The 16045-nt window shown below is 44.2% G+C and overlaps 1 protein-coding gene across 2 annotated transcripts in view; it reads right to left on the bottom strand.

Moving 5' to 3' along the window:
• ALDH16A1 (aldehyde dehydrogenase 16 family member A1) overlaps window positions 1–16045 on the bottom strand; it is a 66085-nt gene that overhangs the window by 49218 nt on the left and 822 nt on the right. The window contains exons 1-6 of one of the 2 annotated variants that reach the window (XM_081970778.1): window positions 14113–15035; window positions 12296–12681; window positions 8605–8707; window positions 7389–7515; window positions 4158–4336; window positions 1059–1136 (exon numbers count right to left, since the gene is read on the bottom strand). In XM_081970778.1, coding sequence (XP_081826904.1) covers window positions 1059–1136; window positions 4158–4336; window positions 7389–7515; window positions 8605–8707; window positions 12296–12681; window positions 14113–14920 — 1681 coding nt within the window. In that variant the 5' untranslated portion in view covers window positions 14921–15035. Of the gene's footprint in view, window positions 1–1058; window positions 1137–4157; window positions 4337–7388; window positions 7516–8604; window positions 8708–12295; window positions 12682–14112; window positions 15036–16045 lie in introns of those variants that run through there. The other variant, XM_081970779.1, reaches the window with a different exon arrangement.

Raw genomic sequence — 16045 nt, 5'->3', positions numbered from 1 at the left:
CCTCCGGATGGTCCCTGAAGCCTCCGGAGTGGACGGGGGGCTCTTTTCACCCTCCCCAGGCTCCTATAAAGCCTCTGGAGCATGGGGAGGGCAAAAAATGGCTTTTAAAAACGGTGAACTTAGCTAGCCAGTGCACGCATGCACGCTGGCAGCTGACAGGGCAGCGCCTCGTGTGCCCTGACAAATGGCTCACGCGTGCCACAGGTTCGCCATCACTGGGCTTTAGTAACAGAATCCTGCAAGCCTAAAAGGTAAAATATTTTACTTTTCCTCCCTTTTATAACCTTCTGAGTAAAAGATGGCCTCCTGGAGCACTCTGGAGGCCCCATTTTGGGCCTGGAAGGCCTCCTGGAGGACTCCAAAGGCAAAAGCGGTTGGGGGGGGGGGGAGATTTTTGCTAGCAGAGGCAGTCCGGGCTGGTCCTTTGCTATTTCTAGACCAGCCCTGCGGGCCAGATCTAAGCCTTGAGTTTGACACCCCTGCTCTACACCAAACCAACTCTCAACTCCAGGTTACAGTATTTCTTTTAAAAGCACAGCAGGGAAACAAGGTATGCTACAGGTCCCTTCTCTTAAGGAGGTCCATTCAGTGGGACCAAGAAGAAGGGCCTTATCCGTGGTGGCTCCCTTCCTGTGGAAGATCATCCCTGTGAAGATAAGATAGGTCCTCACTAGATACCCTTTTAAAAAGTCCTGAAGACATGGTTTTGCCAGTGGGCCTGGACATCCCAGGATAATATATGGAGCCCATCAAGTAGTTTGTTGGATTGTTGTCACCAAGAGTTCATTGAGTTTTGTATTTGGGGTTGTACTTCTATAGGCCACCTGGAATCACCCTGAGTGAATTGGCAACTACATACATGTTCTTAATGGAATAAAAACACATATTTTTAACAACATCGTCTTTACAAAGAACTAAATTCAAGTTTGTTTCCTTCTGCCGAATTTTACTCTCAGATTAACCACATGAGATAGAATAAACTGAGATCAACCCAGTGACTTTTGTGACAGGGTGGATCTCAAGACTCGCTTGGATGAGTTTGAACCATTTTTACATACCCATCGCCAGGGCTGAACACAACTTCCATGTCAACGTCAGCAAAGGAAAACTTCGAGGAGTAAGAATAACAACAACACCTATAGAGAGACAAGTTTCATCAGAAACGGAGTGTTTCCATGGCTGCATTCAGTACCTACAACTATCTTTTTTAGGGGCCAACAAATGCACCAAATTTCCTCTATTTTTCACTTTGGATCTGTACAGGAAGACTGCAATCCATGATCGAAATTTTCTATAGGTGTTATTTCTTAGAGAGGAACTCCAGACAGTCCTACCCAGCCAGCAAGTATAATAAAGTGGTGGCTCTAGCTGAACCTACATTATAGCACACCAGTTTTTAGAATGCAAATCTTGTTGAACTTCAGGAGCTGGTTTTTAAAAGTTTTCAAACATTTATTACATACATTCCTATAACTAGTCATAAGAGACTCAGTTTGCAACAATATCATATAATAAAGTTATGTTTGATATCTAAAATGGTTTTCACCTCATTTAATAACAGAGTGGATAAGAGAGTGGAAAGGGATGTTGGAGATCTTCTACTCCAACCCCCTGCTTAGACAGGAGACCCTCTACCATTGTAGACAAATAGTTGTCCAATCTCTTCTTAAAAGCCTCCAGTGTTGGAGCATCTAATATGCAATATCCATCCTTCAAATAACCATTATAAATCCATCATCCAGAAAAGTATTGCAGCCCTAACAGTTAAACCTATCACTAGTGCCTGTTCTTATTTATTTTTTTACTACCACCAACCTCGCTGTGGGCTTTTATTGTAAAATATTAAGCTACTGTAGCCAGCTGAACAAAAAATAAAGAATACAATACAAAAAGCAAATGTAATTAAAGCAGTTTACTACTGGACCATACACATAGTTTGTCTGTGACCCCAAATCTAATCACCAGAGATTAATGTGGGATTGTGTGAGTGTGTGTGTGCCTACATGACCCCATTAGCCTTTAAGCACATGGAAAGAGCTACTAGTGTTCCTAGGTGATTCCATCAAAATGAGTGGACATACCCAAATAAATTATTATGTTGAAAAAACTGAAGATAACATTATTGATGATGAAGGATTAGTTTAAGAAGCTGTGCAGAATCAGCCACAATTTTGGGAAGTGTTCATTCTGCTAGAATGAGTGTCAGCAATCCGTGGCTCCAGAGCTCTTTTGCCCCTTTGTTCTGATTCCCTGTGGGATGGCCCTGCCCCTCGCCCTCCCCTCCCAGTCACTCCTCCCCTGACCTGATGGTGGATGGAGACTAGCTCCATATTCCAGAGCAGGAGCAAAGCTCCCCTGTACTTGCTGGGTCTCGCGGGTGCATTTTCCGGCGGCTTGCTCTTGCCTCCCAGATGGCAGGTGCTGTGATGCCCTGCCTAGTCTGCCATTCTTGATGGGCTCTGAAATGGCAGAGGCGGCAGCAGGGCCAGAGCGACTGGCATGCACAGATTCAAGGCAGGCGCGTTTCTCCCAGCCTCCTCCTGTGGCGGGGGAGATGACAGGCCTGTGGCTGCCAAGCATAGGGGTTGTGCCTTGGATGGAAGGGGGGAGACTCTGCAGTTGCCAGCACACTCCTTGTTTGCACTGCACCTGATCTGCTGATGCTCCTGTCACTTCATTCGCACACTGGCTCATCCTGGAGATCGAGTACTGGACGAGTGTAACGATCTGTCTTTTACACCCAAATAGTATTCTTGCAGCAACTTACTCTTGCACGGGGATCTAGAATAGCTGGGAAGAGGGCTGCTTACAAATATGCACTCACTTGTTGGGGTTTTTCTTTTTTTTAGGGTTCTTAGAGCAGATCTTTCACCTCTGTTCTCACGCTCATTCTCGGTCAGATTCCCACCACCCACCCCCAGGAGGGAGGGAGGGAGAGAGAGGGAGCAGTTTCACACAGAAAGCACCAGGGAAAAACCTGGGTAGGCATGGCGGGTCATGTGACTGGGTGGGAGTGACGTTGAGTTGGCCATGCCCACCCAGGTTTTGTGGCTCCCGGTACTTTCTTTTCTGTGGGAAATAGGTCCAAAAGGGCTTTTTGATGTTTAAGGTTGCAGACCCCTATGCTAGAGAGTAGGGGACAACACAAAGACTGGATACGCAGGTAAGGTCACTCATTTCTTCCCACCCAATTGGAATATCTAAGTAACCTTCATTTGATGTCTCCAACTCACTCCCCCCCTACCAAAAATACAGTTAGATGCAAAAAAAAAACCCTCTTTGTGTACAGACATTCTATATACAGGTAGTCCTCAATTTACAGCACTTCATTTAGGTATCATTGAGAGTTACGAAGGCAATGAAAAATGTGACTTATGGCCATTTTTCATAGTTATGACCTTTACAGCATCCCCATGATCATGTGATCAAAATTGAGATAATTGGGGATTGGGTTATATTAATGACCTTTGCTGTGTTCCAGGTCATGTGATCACCTTTTGAGACCTTCTGACGAGCAAAGTCAAAGGGAAATCAGATTCACTTTAACAACCAGGTTACTAATTTATCAACTGAAGTGATTCACTTAACAACTGCGGCAAGAAGTCGTAAAATGGGGCAAAGCTTACTTTAAAAATGTCTCTCTTAGCAACAAAAATTTTGAGCTCAGTTGTGGTTGTAAGCCAGGGACAACCTGTACAACCCAGTCTTTAATTTCAGAAGCATTGCAATCTTTATAAACAAATCTCCTTTCTTTGATCACTAGTACTTTATCGTACATGACAAGGGCACACCAAATGGTCAAACTCAGGTCATTTCAAGCTTCCAATGTGCCTTGTTCCTGTTAGGGGCATTTTTGGTGGTATTTTAAGTGTCAACAGGTCCTTACAAGCTTCAGGAGCTTTCAGGAGATCAAAACAACCTGCTATGAACTTGTAACCATTACATAGAACCTAAAACCAAGCGTTTCAACCATTTCATTCCCTTCTAGTGCAGAAGTCTCCGTGGTCTTCAACTCCCAGAATTCCCCAGTCAGATCCCTGCTCCAATATTCAGTGCTTCAGGGGGTGGGGGGCAGATAATCTTCATGCTAGGAAAACCTGACTAAATAGGATGCCGGATGTTTTTTCCAAGCTAAGATTCTAGTCTCCCCAGCTTACCAAGTGGTTGCCAGTTGCTCATCTGTTCCTCCATCAGCTGGGCCCATCCTGCGTAGTGGTAGAAATGGCGTACAACCAAAGGGAGATCCGCTTCTTGGCTTTCACGGATCAAGTTTCCACTGTTGAGACTCTCCAGAACGCTGAGCAGCCGCTGATGTTTCTGGATGTTTCTGGCAATACTGTGGGAAGAGATAAAGCAGCTTCAGATAAAGCACAGCTGGGCTAAATGGACCCACACATTGCAGTTCCAGGACCAGCTGAAAGGAATAAGCTATGTTAAGAAAGAAACTCTTCTTCTCGACTTACGACCAATCATTTACAACCGTTCAAATGTATGACAGACCTCCACAGGATTACTTATGACCCAGATTTTAATTTCTGACAATCATCCCAACCCATGGCCACGTAATCATATTTTGAACATTCAGCATTGACATCATTTAGGGCCATTTACAGTATCCTGCAATCACAAATCACCTTTCCCCCTTGGAAATTGGCGTTTATTTCCGTTTTCCTTTGCTGACAATGGATTTGCTTAATGACCACCGTTGTTCACTTAATGATCGTGGTGTTTGCTTAACACCCACCACTAAAAAGATTATAGGGCATGATCACATGGTGACTTGCTTAACCATGAGCACAATGTATGACTGTAATTCTTGATCATAAGTCAAGAATTGCATATACGTAGATGCTGCCAACAAACCAGGTGACATATGGATTCTGAATTCCCCAGGTACTATGACTTTTAATTAAAATTCTGGGGAATGAAATACATTTATCTGGAGAATGCCAAGGCAGAGGATCTTCAGCTACGACAATTTTAAGATGTGTGGACTTCAATTCTGTTTGGCTAGGGAAGACTTCCCCAACCTTTCCAGCTTTGAGGACCAGTTGGGGGGGTGGGGAGAGGAGAGGGGATGATCCTGCAAGAGCAACCAGCAATGTGTGCACACATGTAGCTCCATTTACATGGCAGGCACGCACACTAATTGCTCATGCAAATGGAGCGTGCGCATGCGCTCGTCTGCTGCTTTCTGCAGCCGAGTTCCAAATGGCTCACGACACAGTACTGGCCCATGGCCTGGGGTTTGGGGACTCCTAGGCTAGGGAATTCTGGGTGTTGAAGTCCACATATCTTAAAAGCTTCTAAGTTTGAAAACACTGAACTATTCTATGGGTGCTATACCATGGCATAGCTTCTTTCAAAGCTATTAGAAATTACACTTTGAGAATTCTCTTAACGATCATTTAGAACTCTGGTTTCCAATGACACCTGAAAACAAAAAATCAAACAGTGATGTTTCTGGATGGTCTGATTGGGTTTTACCAATTAGATAGATTTGTTGTTATAGAAATGCTAGTTTATACTATTATGGCATGTCAAAGTAAAAAAAAAAAAGGTTTGATGTCATTATCTTATTCTACTGCACCAAAGACAGTCGGCAATCAATAGCTTTTTTTTCTTTTTTCCCTTCTTCCCCCCCCCCTCTTCTTTACTCTTCTCCCTATCCCATTTTTCCTACTATTTGCTTCTGTATTTTTGTATTTTATATCACACCCTCCCCCCCCCCCCCACATCCTGGACATAATTTGTTTCATCTTCTGCCCTCAAAATGAGACTACAGGGCCCCGCACGCCAAAACAACCAGACACAAGGACAGTTTTTTATACAATAATACAATACAATAGCAGAGTTGGAAGGGACCTTGGAGGTCTTCTAGTCCAACCCCCTGCCTAGGCAGGAAACCCTATACCGTTTCAGACAAATAGCTATCCAACATCTTCTTAAAGACTTCCAGTGTTGGGGCATTCACAACTTCTGGAGGCAAGCTGTTCCACTGATTAATTGTTCTAACTGTCAGGAAATTTCTCCTCAGTTCTAAGTTGCTTCTCTCCTTGATTAGTTTCCACCCATTACTTCTTATTCTACCCTCAGATGCCTTGGAGAATAGTTTGACTCCCTCTTCTTTGTGGCAACCCCTGAGATATTGGAACACTGCTATCATGTCTCCCCCTGGTCCTTCTTTCTCTTAAGCTAAACATACCCAGTTCCTGCAACCGTTCTTCATATGTTTTAGTCTCCAGTCCCCTAATCCTCTTTGTTGCTCTTCTCTGCACTCTTTCTAGAGTCTCCACATCTTTTTTACATCGTGGCGACCAGAACTGAATGCAGTATTCCAAGTGTGGCCTTACCAAGGCATTATAAAGTGGTATTAACACTTTACGTGATCTTGATTCTCCCATGTCATCCCTCTGCTAAACAACTAATTCCCACAACAGTGTCAAACTACCGAGTAGGCCTCTATTACTATTATCCTTCCCATCTTTTCTATTACCCATCTCCTTATCTTCTTATGATTATAGCTTTGTTGCTTGTCTCTTATGATTTATATTGTTTTATTCAATATCCTAGTATGACTTATGTTGATTGTTTATTTAGTATCCTATGACTATCCCTTACGGTTATGATGAATGTATTTTATGATGAATATGATCATGATTTATCACTTGTTGCTTGTACGTACACTGACAACTTATGCACTGGAGACAAATTCCTTGTGTGTCCAGTCACACTTGGCCAATAAAGTATTATATTTCTATTCTATTCAAAACTGAAGAAAGCTGAACAATTACCTTGCTTAGCAAAACTTTGGGGCGCAATTATGGTCATAAGTAGTCGCCAAGATTACCCTCTTGTTTTTCCCTTCCTCTCCCCTTGATTTAATAATGAAATACTAAAAGTATTTAAATAGAAATACTTTTTCAAACAGAAAAGTATTAAGATACAAATATAGAGTTAAACGATAACATAAGTGGAATTATTATAATGAAAATAAAATGTGGAAGAGGAGATTTGTTTTTATGTAAATATGAAACTAGGTTTGCTGGAATCTCACCCCGAAAATCCATTAGAGTGAAGAAGAAAATGAATAAATGCAACAACGGAAGGAGGGAGAAAGAGGAGGGAAAAGAAGAAAGGGAAAAGGAGAGGAAGTAAGGGAAGGATCGTAAAGGCAGGAGAGAGGGTAGGAAGGAGAGGAAGAGAGGAGGAATGGGGGAGAGGGAGGGGAAGAAGAAAGGAGAAAGAAGAGAAGGAAAGAAGAAGGCAGAGAAGGGAGATTAGGAGGAAAAAAGGAGTAGAGCTGTTGCAAAATAAGATGGATGGGGTGACAAGAAAGCGATCCCGATTATGTTTTTATATTTTACCCTCTTGTTACTGCCTCTTACTTGTAAAGGTGTCGGGCTCGAATATGGCCAGGGAGTAGGCTCCAACTTTCACAGGCTATTTTAGCAGCCTGAACAGCTTTGTCCACATCTTCTTTCTTGCCTTGGATTGTGGTGGCCAGTGGTTCCCCTAAAGGAGAAGAGGGAGAAGAAAGAGGTGTTTTTTTTCCTCCTGCAAAGTCTACCCTGAAATAACAATAGCAATAGCACTTAGATCTACTATATACTGCTTTACGGTGCTTTACAGCCCCCTCTAAGCGGTTTACAGAGTCAGCATATTGCCCCCAACAATCTGAGTTTACTGATCTCGGAAGGATGGAAGGTTGAGTCAAGGTCGGGTTCAAACTTCCTGCAGTGGGCAGAATCCACCTGCAATACTGCATTCTAACCACTGCACCATCACGGATTGATTGAAAGGTTCAGAAATTCTTAGCCATTTTGGGAAGCAGGATTTGCTGTCGTTTTAAGGAATACAGTCTGCCCTTTTTTTTTTGAAGGGGAAGGAGAAATTAGCAGCAATCACTGCAGTTTTGGAAGCTGGAATCAAGTAAGTGTCAACGTTCCAAGTAATATACCCTTAGAAAGCAGAACTCGGAAGCAGGCAAGTTCCTCAAAGAACAATTTATTGGATACATCATGTTGGCACAACTGGTAAAAGCTGACTCTGAAAGTTCCTGGGGATTTCCCCTAGTTAAGAAGTAAAAGTTTCCTCTTTTCACAGGTCATGCTGTCTAATCAAGGTGCTGGCTGGTTGCTTGGTTACTTCACCCCTCCTCTGGCCAGCCACCTTTTAGAACGTCCTTAATTCTCACAGGAAAACTTTTTTGTTTTGGCTACAAAACCCCATCTAGCTATTTCCCCTCTCCCTGTCCCTTCTTCTGCTTTGTGGCAATCCTGAAGGCTCCAAGATGGCCTCAGCCAGGTTCACTTCAGGGTTGACAGTAAGGCAATGTGAATGCCCTTCGGCATCTCTTAAGGCCTGGTTTATCAGCAGTTTCATGGCATTATAAACAGCACAGAAAATATAGCCTTTCCAGCCTCAGAGAAATTGGGTTTTGGGAGCAGAAGCCTATAAAATACCAAAGCAAGGTAAATCTTTACCTCAGCAAGTTTAAAATGGGTGAACTTCTATTCCCAGAATTCCCAGGCCAGCAGAAATGCAGAATATATGTAAACTCCCACAAAAGCCCAGCCTCCCTTGTTCATCCACCCTCTTTACCTGTGGTGGGATTCTTGACTGTGTATGTCTCTCGCCTATCTGGTTTCAGCCACTTGCCATTTATGAAGTGCCCCAATTTGCGACCATGAGATTCCAGCCAGGACTGAAGAGAAAGAGGAAAATGTCAGGTTATAGGGAAAAGAAGAATGTACTCTGTACCTATTTGGAAGAATTGGAATCTTCTTCAGATAATAATGGATACTTAGCAGCTTTTTTTCAGAAAACAGGAGGGGACAGCCAGGTTCAGAGAGGGAACCCGTAGCTTTACAAAACTGCTGGATTAACAGGCCAAGCTGTTAGGCCTGGCCAATAGTCAGGGCTGAGAGCAGATCCATTACCATAATATTTGGAGATCCATTGTTTCCCTATCCAGTGATCCACCCTGATCGAGAGGAAAGACCAAAACACTCAGCCTTTAGCACTGCAGGTAGTCCTCGACTGACAATTATTCATTTAGCGACTGTACAGAGTTACAATGGCACAGAAAAAAGGGCCTTGCAACCAGTCTTCACACTTGCAAGCACCCCCAAGGTCACATGGTGAAGATTCAGGTTCAAAATATCAGCATGTATTTACAATGGTTGCAGGGTCCAGTGTCATGTGATCACCATTTATAACCTTCCCAGTTGGCATTTGACAAGTCAATGGGGGAAACAGAATTCGCTTAATGAATCTTCTAATCCAAACCCATGCTCAGGCAGGATACCCTATACCATTTCAGACAAATGGTTGTCCAATCTCTTCTTAAACACTGGAAGGGGGTTGGACTAGAAAACCTCCAAGGTCCCTTCCAACTCTTATTCCATTCTATTCTATTCCTCCGTCAAACCGTAGGACTGTCTATAATCAGAGCGTTAGAAGGATCAACTAAGAGAGCAATGAGTTGTGTTCTGCTTGCACATCAGGTTGTTTTGTTAGTAACCGTTTTCCTAAGCCAGATGTCATCCACCTGATTTGGGAGCAGAGCAAAAAAACTCAGCTTGGAGTATCTTCAACACTCTAATAGTCAAGGTTGGAATAATACGGCAATAGCTACCAGGTTGTGGAAAATTCGAAGCTTATTATATATATTGGTGCATTGATATACAGCTAGTTTAGTAAAGGTAGTTCTCAACTGGAACCATTATTGAGACCAGACTCTCCATTGCTTAATGGAGTAAGTTGTTAAGTAAGTCTGTTCCAATTTTACAACTCTGTGTGTGTGTGTGTGTGTGTGTGTGTGTGTGTAGTAGCTTCATATATCATGCATCATCCCTAATTTTCTAATAAGTTCTGGTTTGGGGTAATAAACATTCCATGCAAGAAAATTTGCAATACCGCTGGTTATCTTCCGCATTGCCACAGCCAATGTCTAACTCTGTTTTCATAGAAGAGGACTAACCACTCCAAGTTCAGGGTTTCTCTAAAGCCTAACCTGAAAATGTCTAATCTGAAATACCGAAAGACTGACTACTTCACTTTTCTAAAACTTGTGTTTTAACTATTAAAGTCTCTTGAATGTCAATCATAAATATACAGACATTTGTGCCTTCAAGTCAGTTTTTGTCTCTTGGCGATTGCCTGTACTTATGGAAGAGGTCTGCCATTGCCTGCTTCATAGAGTTGAGAGAGAATGAGTGGCCCAAGGACACTCAGCTGGCTTTGTCCCTAAGGCAGGACTAGACCTCATGGTCTCCCAGTTTCTACTTTAATCACTACATCAAACTAACTATCCACAAAATCAAAATACTTCGCCATCAGCATGCTTCCTCTCCCTTGTACACATTTATTTTTTTCTTTCCTTTCCTTTCCATTATGACCACATTCCTTCAAAGTCCCAAAAATGTTTCTGGAACAGTGGGGTGAAAAATCAAATGGAAAGTAGGCCCATCTTCCCATCCCAGGTACCACCCTAAGCCAGAAATTCAAGTGCTTGGTGTAGTGATTTATGTGGTAGTAAGAACACAGCTGGGAAGAATTTAACTGGAATGACCCACACGGGCCATGCAGAAGACTGCAGTGGGTCAAATGCAGCCTGCTGGATACCCATGCATGCCATAGTCAATTAATCAGATGTAATTGTCCAAAGAGTGCCATCCATTAATGGGGGTCAGCTATCTTCTACTATTAATTATTTTAGCTGTTTTAGTGCAGAAACTTGTCTCTGCTCTTCTTTTAAAAAAAACTTGCAAGCACCAGATGTATAAAAATGTAGTATGGATTTATTTTCCACTAGAAATACAGATAATCCTCAAGGTACGGCCAATTGAGCTCCAAATTTATGTTGTTAAGTGAGACATTTGTTAAGTGAATTTGCCCCATTTTACGGCACAATTAAGTGAATCACTGCAGTTGATAAATTGGTAACATGGTTGTTAAGCGAATCTGGCTTCCCCACTAATTTTGTTTGTCAAAAGGTTGCAAAAGGTGAACACATGACTTTGGGAAACAGCAACAGTCATAAGTAGGAACCGGTTGCCAAGCATCTGAATTCTGATCACATGATCATGGGGATGCTACAAAGGTTGTTAAGTGTGGAAAACGGTCATTAAGTCACTAAGTTTAATTCCATTTTAACTTTGAACCTAACTAAATGAACTGCCATAAGTTGAGGAATACCTGTACTGTTTTCATTCATTTTCAAATCTATGCAGAGATATTCACTGATTGATCAATCAGTTAAACCTAAAGGTTAAGAAACACAGTGCTAGACTGTAGAAAGGTAGATTAAAACTGTCAAGGATTTCAAGGCTAAAATAATTATTGCAGAGAACTCAATCCTATTGTAAGAGTTACTATGGAAGGATGGGAAAGAGTGAGATTGTCCCCCAAAAAACGCTAATTCAGCTTGAATGCCAGGATACAAAAACCAAACTTTGAAACCCCCACGAAGAAAGGCTGGAAAACATTTCAACCTGAATCTCACCAGATGTTCTTACCCAGAGTTCCCTGAACACCAGGTATGTTGTTTAAGGCTCATTAGAATTACAAGCTGGGTTCCAATACATTAGCAATAGCACTTAGACTTATATACCGCTTCACAGTGCTTTACAACCTTCTTTAAGCAGTTTACAGAGTCAGCATATTACCCCCAACAATCGGGCTCCTCATTTTACCAAACTCAGATGGATGGAAGAATGAATCAACCTTGAGTCAATGAGACTCAAACTGCTGGCAGCCGGCAGTCAGCAGAAGTAGCCTGCAGGCGTTCTAACCACTGCACCACCACAGCTCTTAAAGCCACATTACATCCAAATGTGGCTTGTTTACCTTGGATTTGGGGTTGTACAAACTCAACCACTAGAGTTTATTCATTCACTATAACTGAACAAACGAAAGATAGTTTGGTCTAGTGGTTAAGCCACCAGGCTAGAAACTGGGAGATAAGTGCTAGTCCTACCATTAGGTGTGAAAGCTGACTGAGTGATTTGGGGCCAATCAGGAGGAGATCATTAGTTCTCATCCCACTTTAGGCATAAAAATCAGCTGAGTTATTTTGGTTCAATTACTCTTGCCGCAGCCAATTCATCTCACAGGGTTGTTGTTGGGAGAGAATAAGAGGAAGAAAGCCTATTATATAAGTTCACTGCCTTGAGTTACTTACAAAAATAATAAAGGTGGGATAAGTAGTCCCTCCCCCTCCAAAAAATTCCTCCAGAGAAAGAGATTTAAACTAGTGAGATATGAATGGCTGCCGTAAAGCATGGGAAACCTTTAACAGCAGGGGCTCCTGAACCATTCCCTCTTTACAAGATCCCTCTTCAGAGTCTTTGCAGGCTTCTCTATTTTGATTCTCTTCCTTTATATGCCCAGGCCCATTCGTCCCCTTGTCTTCTTCCTCTGCTTCCTTCTCCTTCTGGCTCTTGGTCCACATTTGCCGAATCCAAGCCATCTCAGCTACCCAAAGCTGCCGATCCTTCTCTCGTTGGGCTTTCTCTTCTTCCCATAGTCCTTGAAATAGCTTTTCTCTCTCTCTGAAATGTGTCCGGATATCCCGCACCAACTCATCAAATTTGTCGTCCCAGGGTCTCTTCCTCCTCTTCCGGAGCTGGGCCAACTTCTCACGCATGCTCAGCAGATTCCGTGGCCTGGAAAAAGCTGGTGGCAGGGAGGAATGAAATGATATTACTCAAGTGGCAGAGATGAAGACCAAAACTATGTCCCTGGAGCTCTCCAGATATTGAGAACCAGCCTTTGATGTACATATATCAATGAAGCAGCATGTCCTTTCATCATTCATATAGACAAAGTGAGATTCAGAGAATCAAGAGGGGAGCTATTAACATTAATAAGAAAGTCTGTGTAATTCAGCGAATATTAAATGTCTGGGGTAAAAAAACAATTCCAGAGGGACTATCGTTGGAAACAAAGAATAGGAAAAACACAGCGAATTTAAATACAGGTTGTCCTCAACGTAAAGTCACAATTGAGCCCAAACTTTATGTTGCTAAGTGAGAAATTCGTTAAGCAAGTTTTGCCCCATTTTACAACTTTTCTTGCCACATTTGTTAAGTGAATTGCTGCAGTTGTTAAATTAGTAACAGAGTTACTAATGAGTTAGATTTCCCCATTGGCTTTGCTTGTCAGAAGGTGTACTATTTCAGACAAATAGTTGTCCAATCTCCTCTTAAAACCTCCAGTGTTAGAGCATTCATAACTACTGAAGGCAAGTTGTTCCACTGATTAATTGTTCTGTCAGGAAAGTTCTCCTTAGTTTTAGTTTGGTTCTGTCCTTGATTAGTTTTCATCCATTGTTTCTCATCCTGCTTTCAGGTGTTTTGGAGAATAGCCTGACCTCCCTCTTCTTTGTGGCAAACCCTAAGATATTGGGAGAGTGCTACTGTGTCACCCCTAGTCTTTCTTTTCCTTAAACGAGACATACCCAATTCCTGCAACCGTTCTTCATCTGTTTTAGCCTCCAGTTCCCTAAACAGCTTTGATGCTCTTCTCTGCACTCTTTCTAGAGTCTCAACATCTTTTTTACATCGTGGCGACCAAAACTGGATGCAGTATTCCAAGCGTGGCCTTACCAAGGCTTTATAAAATATTACAGTATTAACACTTTACATGATCTTGATTCTATCCCTCAGTTAATGCAGTCTAGAATTGTGTTGGCTTTTTTGGCAGCTGCTGCACACTGTTGGCTCATATTTAAGTGATTGTCCACTGGGACTCCAAGATCCCTCTCACTGTTACAGAGATAAAAGTGAAGGTGAAAAAGTTGAATTAGGCTTTTAAATAGCAATTCACCCGCTTATCTCTGGCACTTGATATCCGAAACTTTTAACTGGGAAACCCCCTTGTTGGAAATGAGAAATGTGAACTTGAGCAGATGGCAAAATTGCTCCAGTTCTAAACTCACATCCCTGGACATCACTGAACTCAAGGGGACTTTATTTCTAAGAAAGGAGATCAGAGATGAAGGAATTGATGATCCCAAGTCCATTCCTCCTCTGATGTCTGGATAAAGCCAATTTCCCTCCCCCTACCCCACCACACCCCGACTGCACTGCTCCCTTTTCTACGCACCTCTCCTCTTTACCCCAGTTCTCCAGGGAGCGTCCAGATGTCCCCGAGTCTCCTGCTGAAGCAGAGGCTCCTCCACCATCCTAGATCTGCCAGGGAGCTCCCCTGGAGAGTTTTCCAGAGCAGGGTAGCGGTAAGCCCCATCTGCTCCCCTTCCTCCTCCGCGGGGGTCGGCCTCTTCCCGCGGGGGGCTCTTCTCTTCCTTGATCACCCCACCGGCCACTTGACGGTGCAGGATCGAGTGTTCCGCATAGATCGCGCTCCCGGCAGCGGCTTGAGAAGAGGACGATGAATAGGCAGGCTCGCCCGGTAGCTCCGGGTCGCTGACGTCGGTTGCGGAGGCTTGGGTCCAGGAATACTCGTCCTCCGCGGGCTGCGGATCGGGATCGAGCTCCGGATCGCTTTCCTCCTTGACCACCACCTGGCACCACGGAGTGCCGTCTCCGCCGCGGGAACTGCTTGCCCCGCCGCCCAGGATGGCGTCGAGCTCGTGAAAGAAGCGGCAGCGCTGGCGGGCGATGCCGTCTTGCAGCTTGGCTTGCTTGTAACTTTTCTTGAGGTCTTTGCCTTTCGTCCGGCATTGGTCCTCGTCGCGGAAATAGCCCTTCTCGGCCATGCGCTCGGAGATCCACTGGTAGACGTCGGCATTCCGGTGGCAGCGGTTGAGCTGTTCCTGGATGGACTCCTCGCCCCACAAGGCGAGGAAATCAAGGGTCTCCCGGTGACTCCAAGTGGCCGCCCGAGTTCGAGGCACTTTAGGGCGATCCGTCGACCTCGGGCCCAGGAAGGAAGAGGGGGAAGGAGAGGACATCCCGGGACTGGAGAGGAAGCGGGGTCGGTGGGTGGCAGGAGCAGAAGGATCAAATCAAAGAAAAGGGGGGGGGGGTCTGCTACGATCTGCCACCTCGTTTAATTAAAAATCCAATCCCGATGCATGCCGGGATGTACCCCCCTCCCTAACCCAGAAGACCGAGCGAGGCGGGTACCTCCGCGGTAACGCGTAACCCGAGGTGGGACTTACTGCGCAACTATTGGCCGACGAGCCCGTGGTTATGCATATGAACCCGATTTAAATCGGGGCTCTGGAGCCGTCTGCGCCGGCGCCATTCGGGGGGGATATGCTTCGTACCCCCGCGACAGCAGAGTTGTTACCTCCCTGGGAACACGGGTGTCAAAGCGGCTCTCACGTTCTGGGCTGCTTTCTCTTGTATCCCTGATTTTGCAAGGCGTCTGAAGGTTCCCCATCTCCCCAGCTGCATCTAATCCGGTTTTTGTTTTAAGGAGAGGCATTGTTAACCCGGGACTGAATCGCAGTAGTTATTTCGGATTTCTACACCGAAAGGGACCACCAGCAAAATCCTATTAGCGATTGGAAATTCGGGGCCAATCGAATTCGTCTGAAACTTAAGAGGTGGCGAAGCGGGGATGACATTGATCTAGCGGACTCCGCATGGAACGCTTTCTTTCATACTCCTCCATTCCCACTCACCCCCCGCAGCCCAATTGTTCCGGGCGTCACGCGGGCTGTATGCCAGAAACGCTCATCCTCCTTCGTTGAAGTTTGGTTTGTTCAGGTACCCAAACTTTTCCGATTCGGACGAGGCTGAGTCACAGAGATACGGTTACAATCCAATGAATATTCTCCCAGTTATGGGCTGGGACTATATTCACGCATCATTCTAACCCCAGGTCCCTAATTTTAGAGAGCGGTTTCAACCCGGACAGCCAGAAGTTTCCAAAAACATAGCCGCGTTACTCCGATGCAGCAAAAGCAAAATAGTGAACACAATATGGAAGTTACTACGGGTCCTAACGCTTGGGCTAAAACTCTTCATTGTGATTTTCTCAGCAGAGATGAGATTTCCTTAGCCAGATTTCCTTGGCTAAGGAAAAGGCTACGTTTGTCGATTAAAACTAATGGAAGGAACCAGGGCAG

Source organism: Natrix helvetica, assembly GCF_964273705.1.
Source record: "Natrix helvetica genome assembly, chromosome: Z".
NCBI lineage: Eukaryota > Metazoa > Chordata > Lepidosauria > Squamata > Natricidae > Natrix > Natrix helvetica.
Note: the sequence above shows the minus strand (reverse complement) of the source record. Positions and strands in the feature narration are given on the sequence as shown.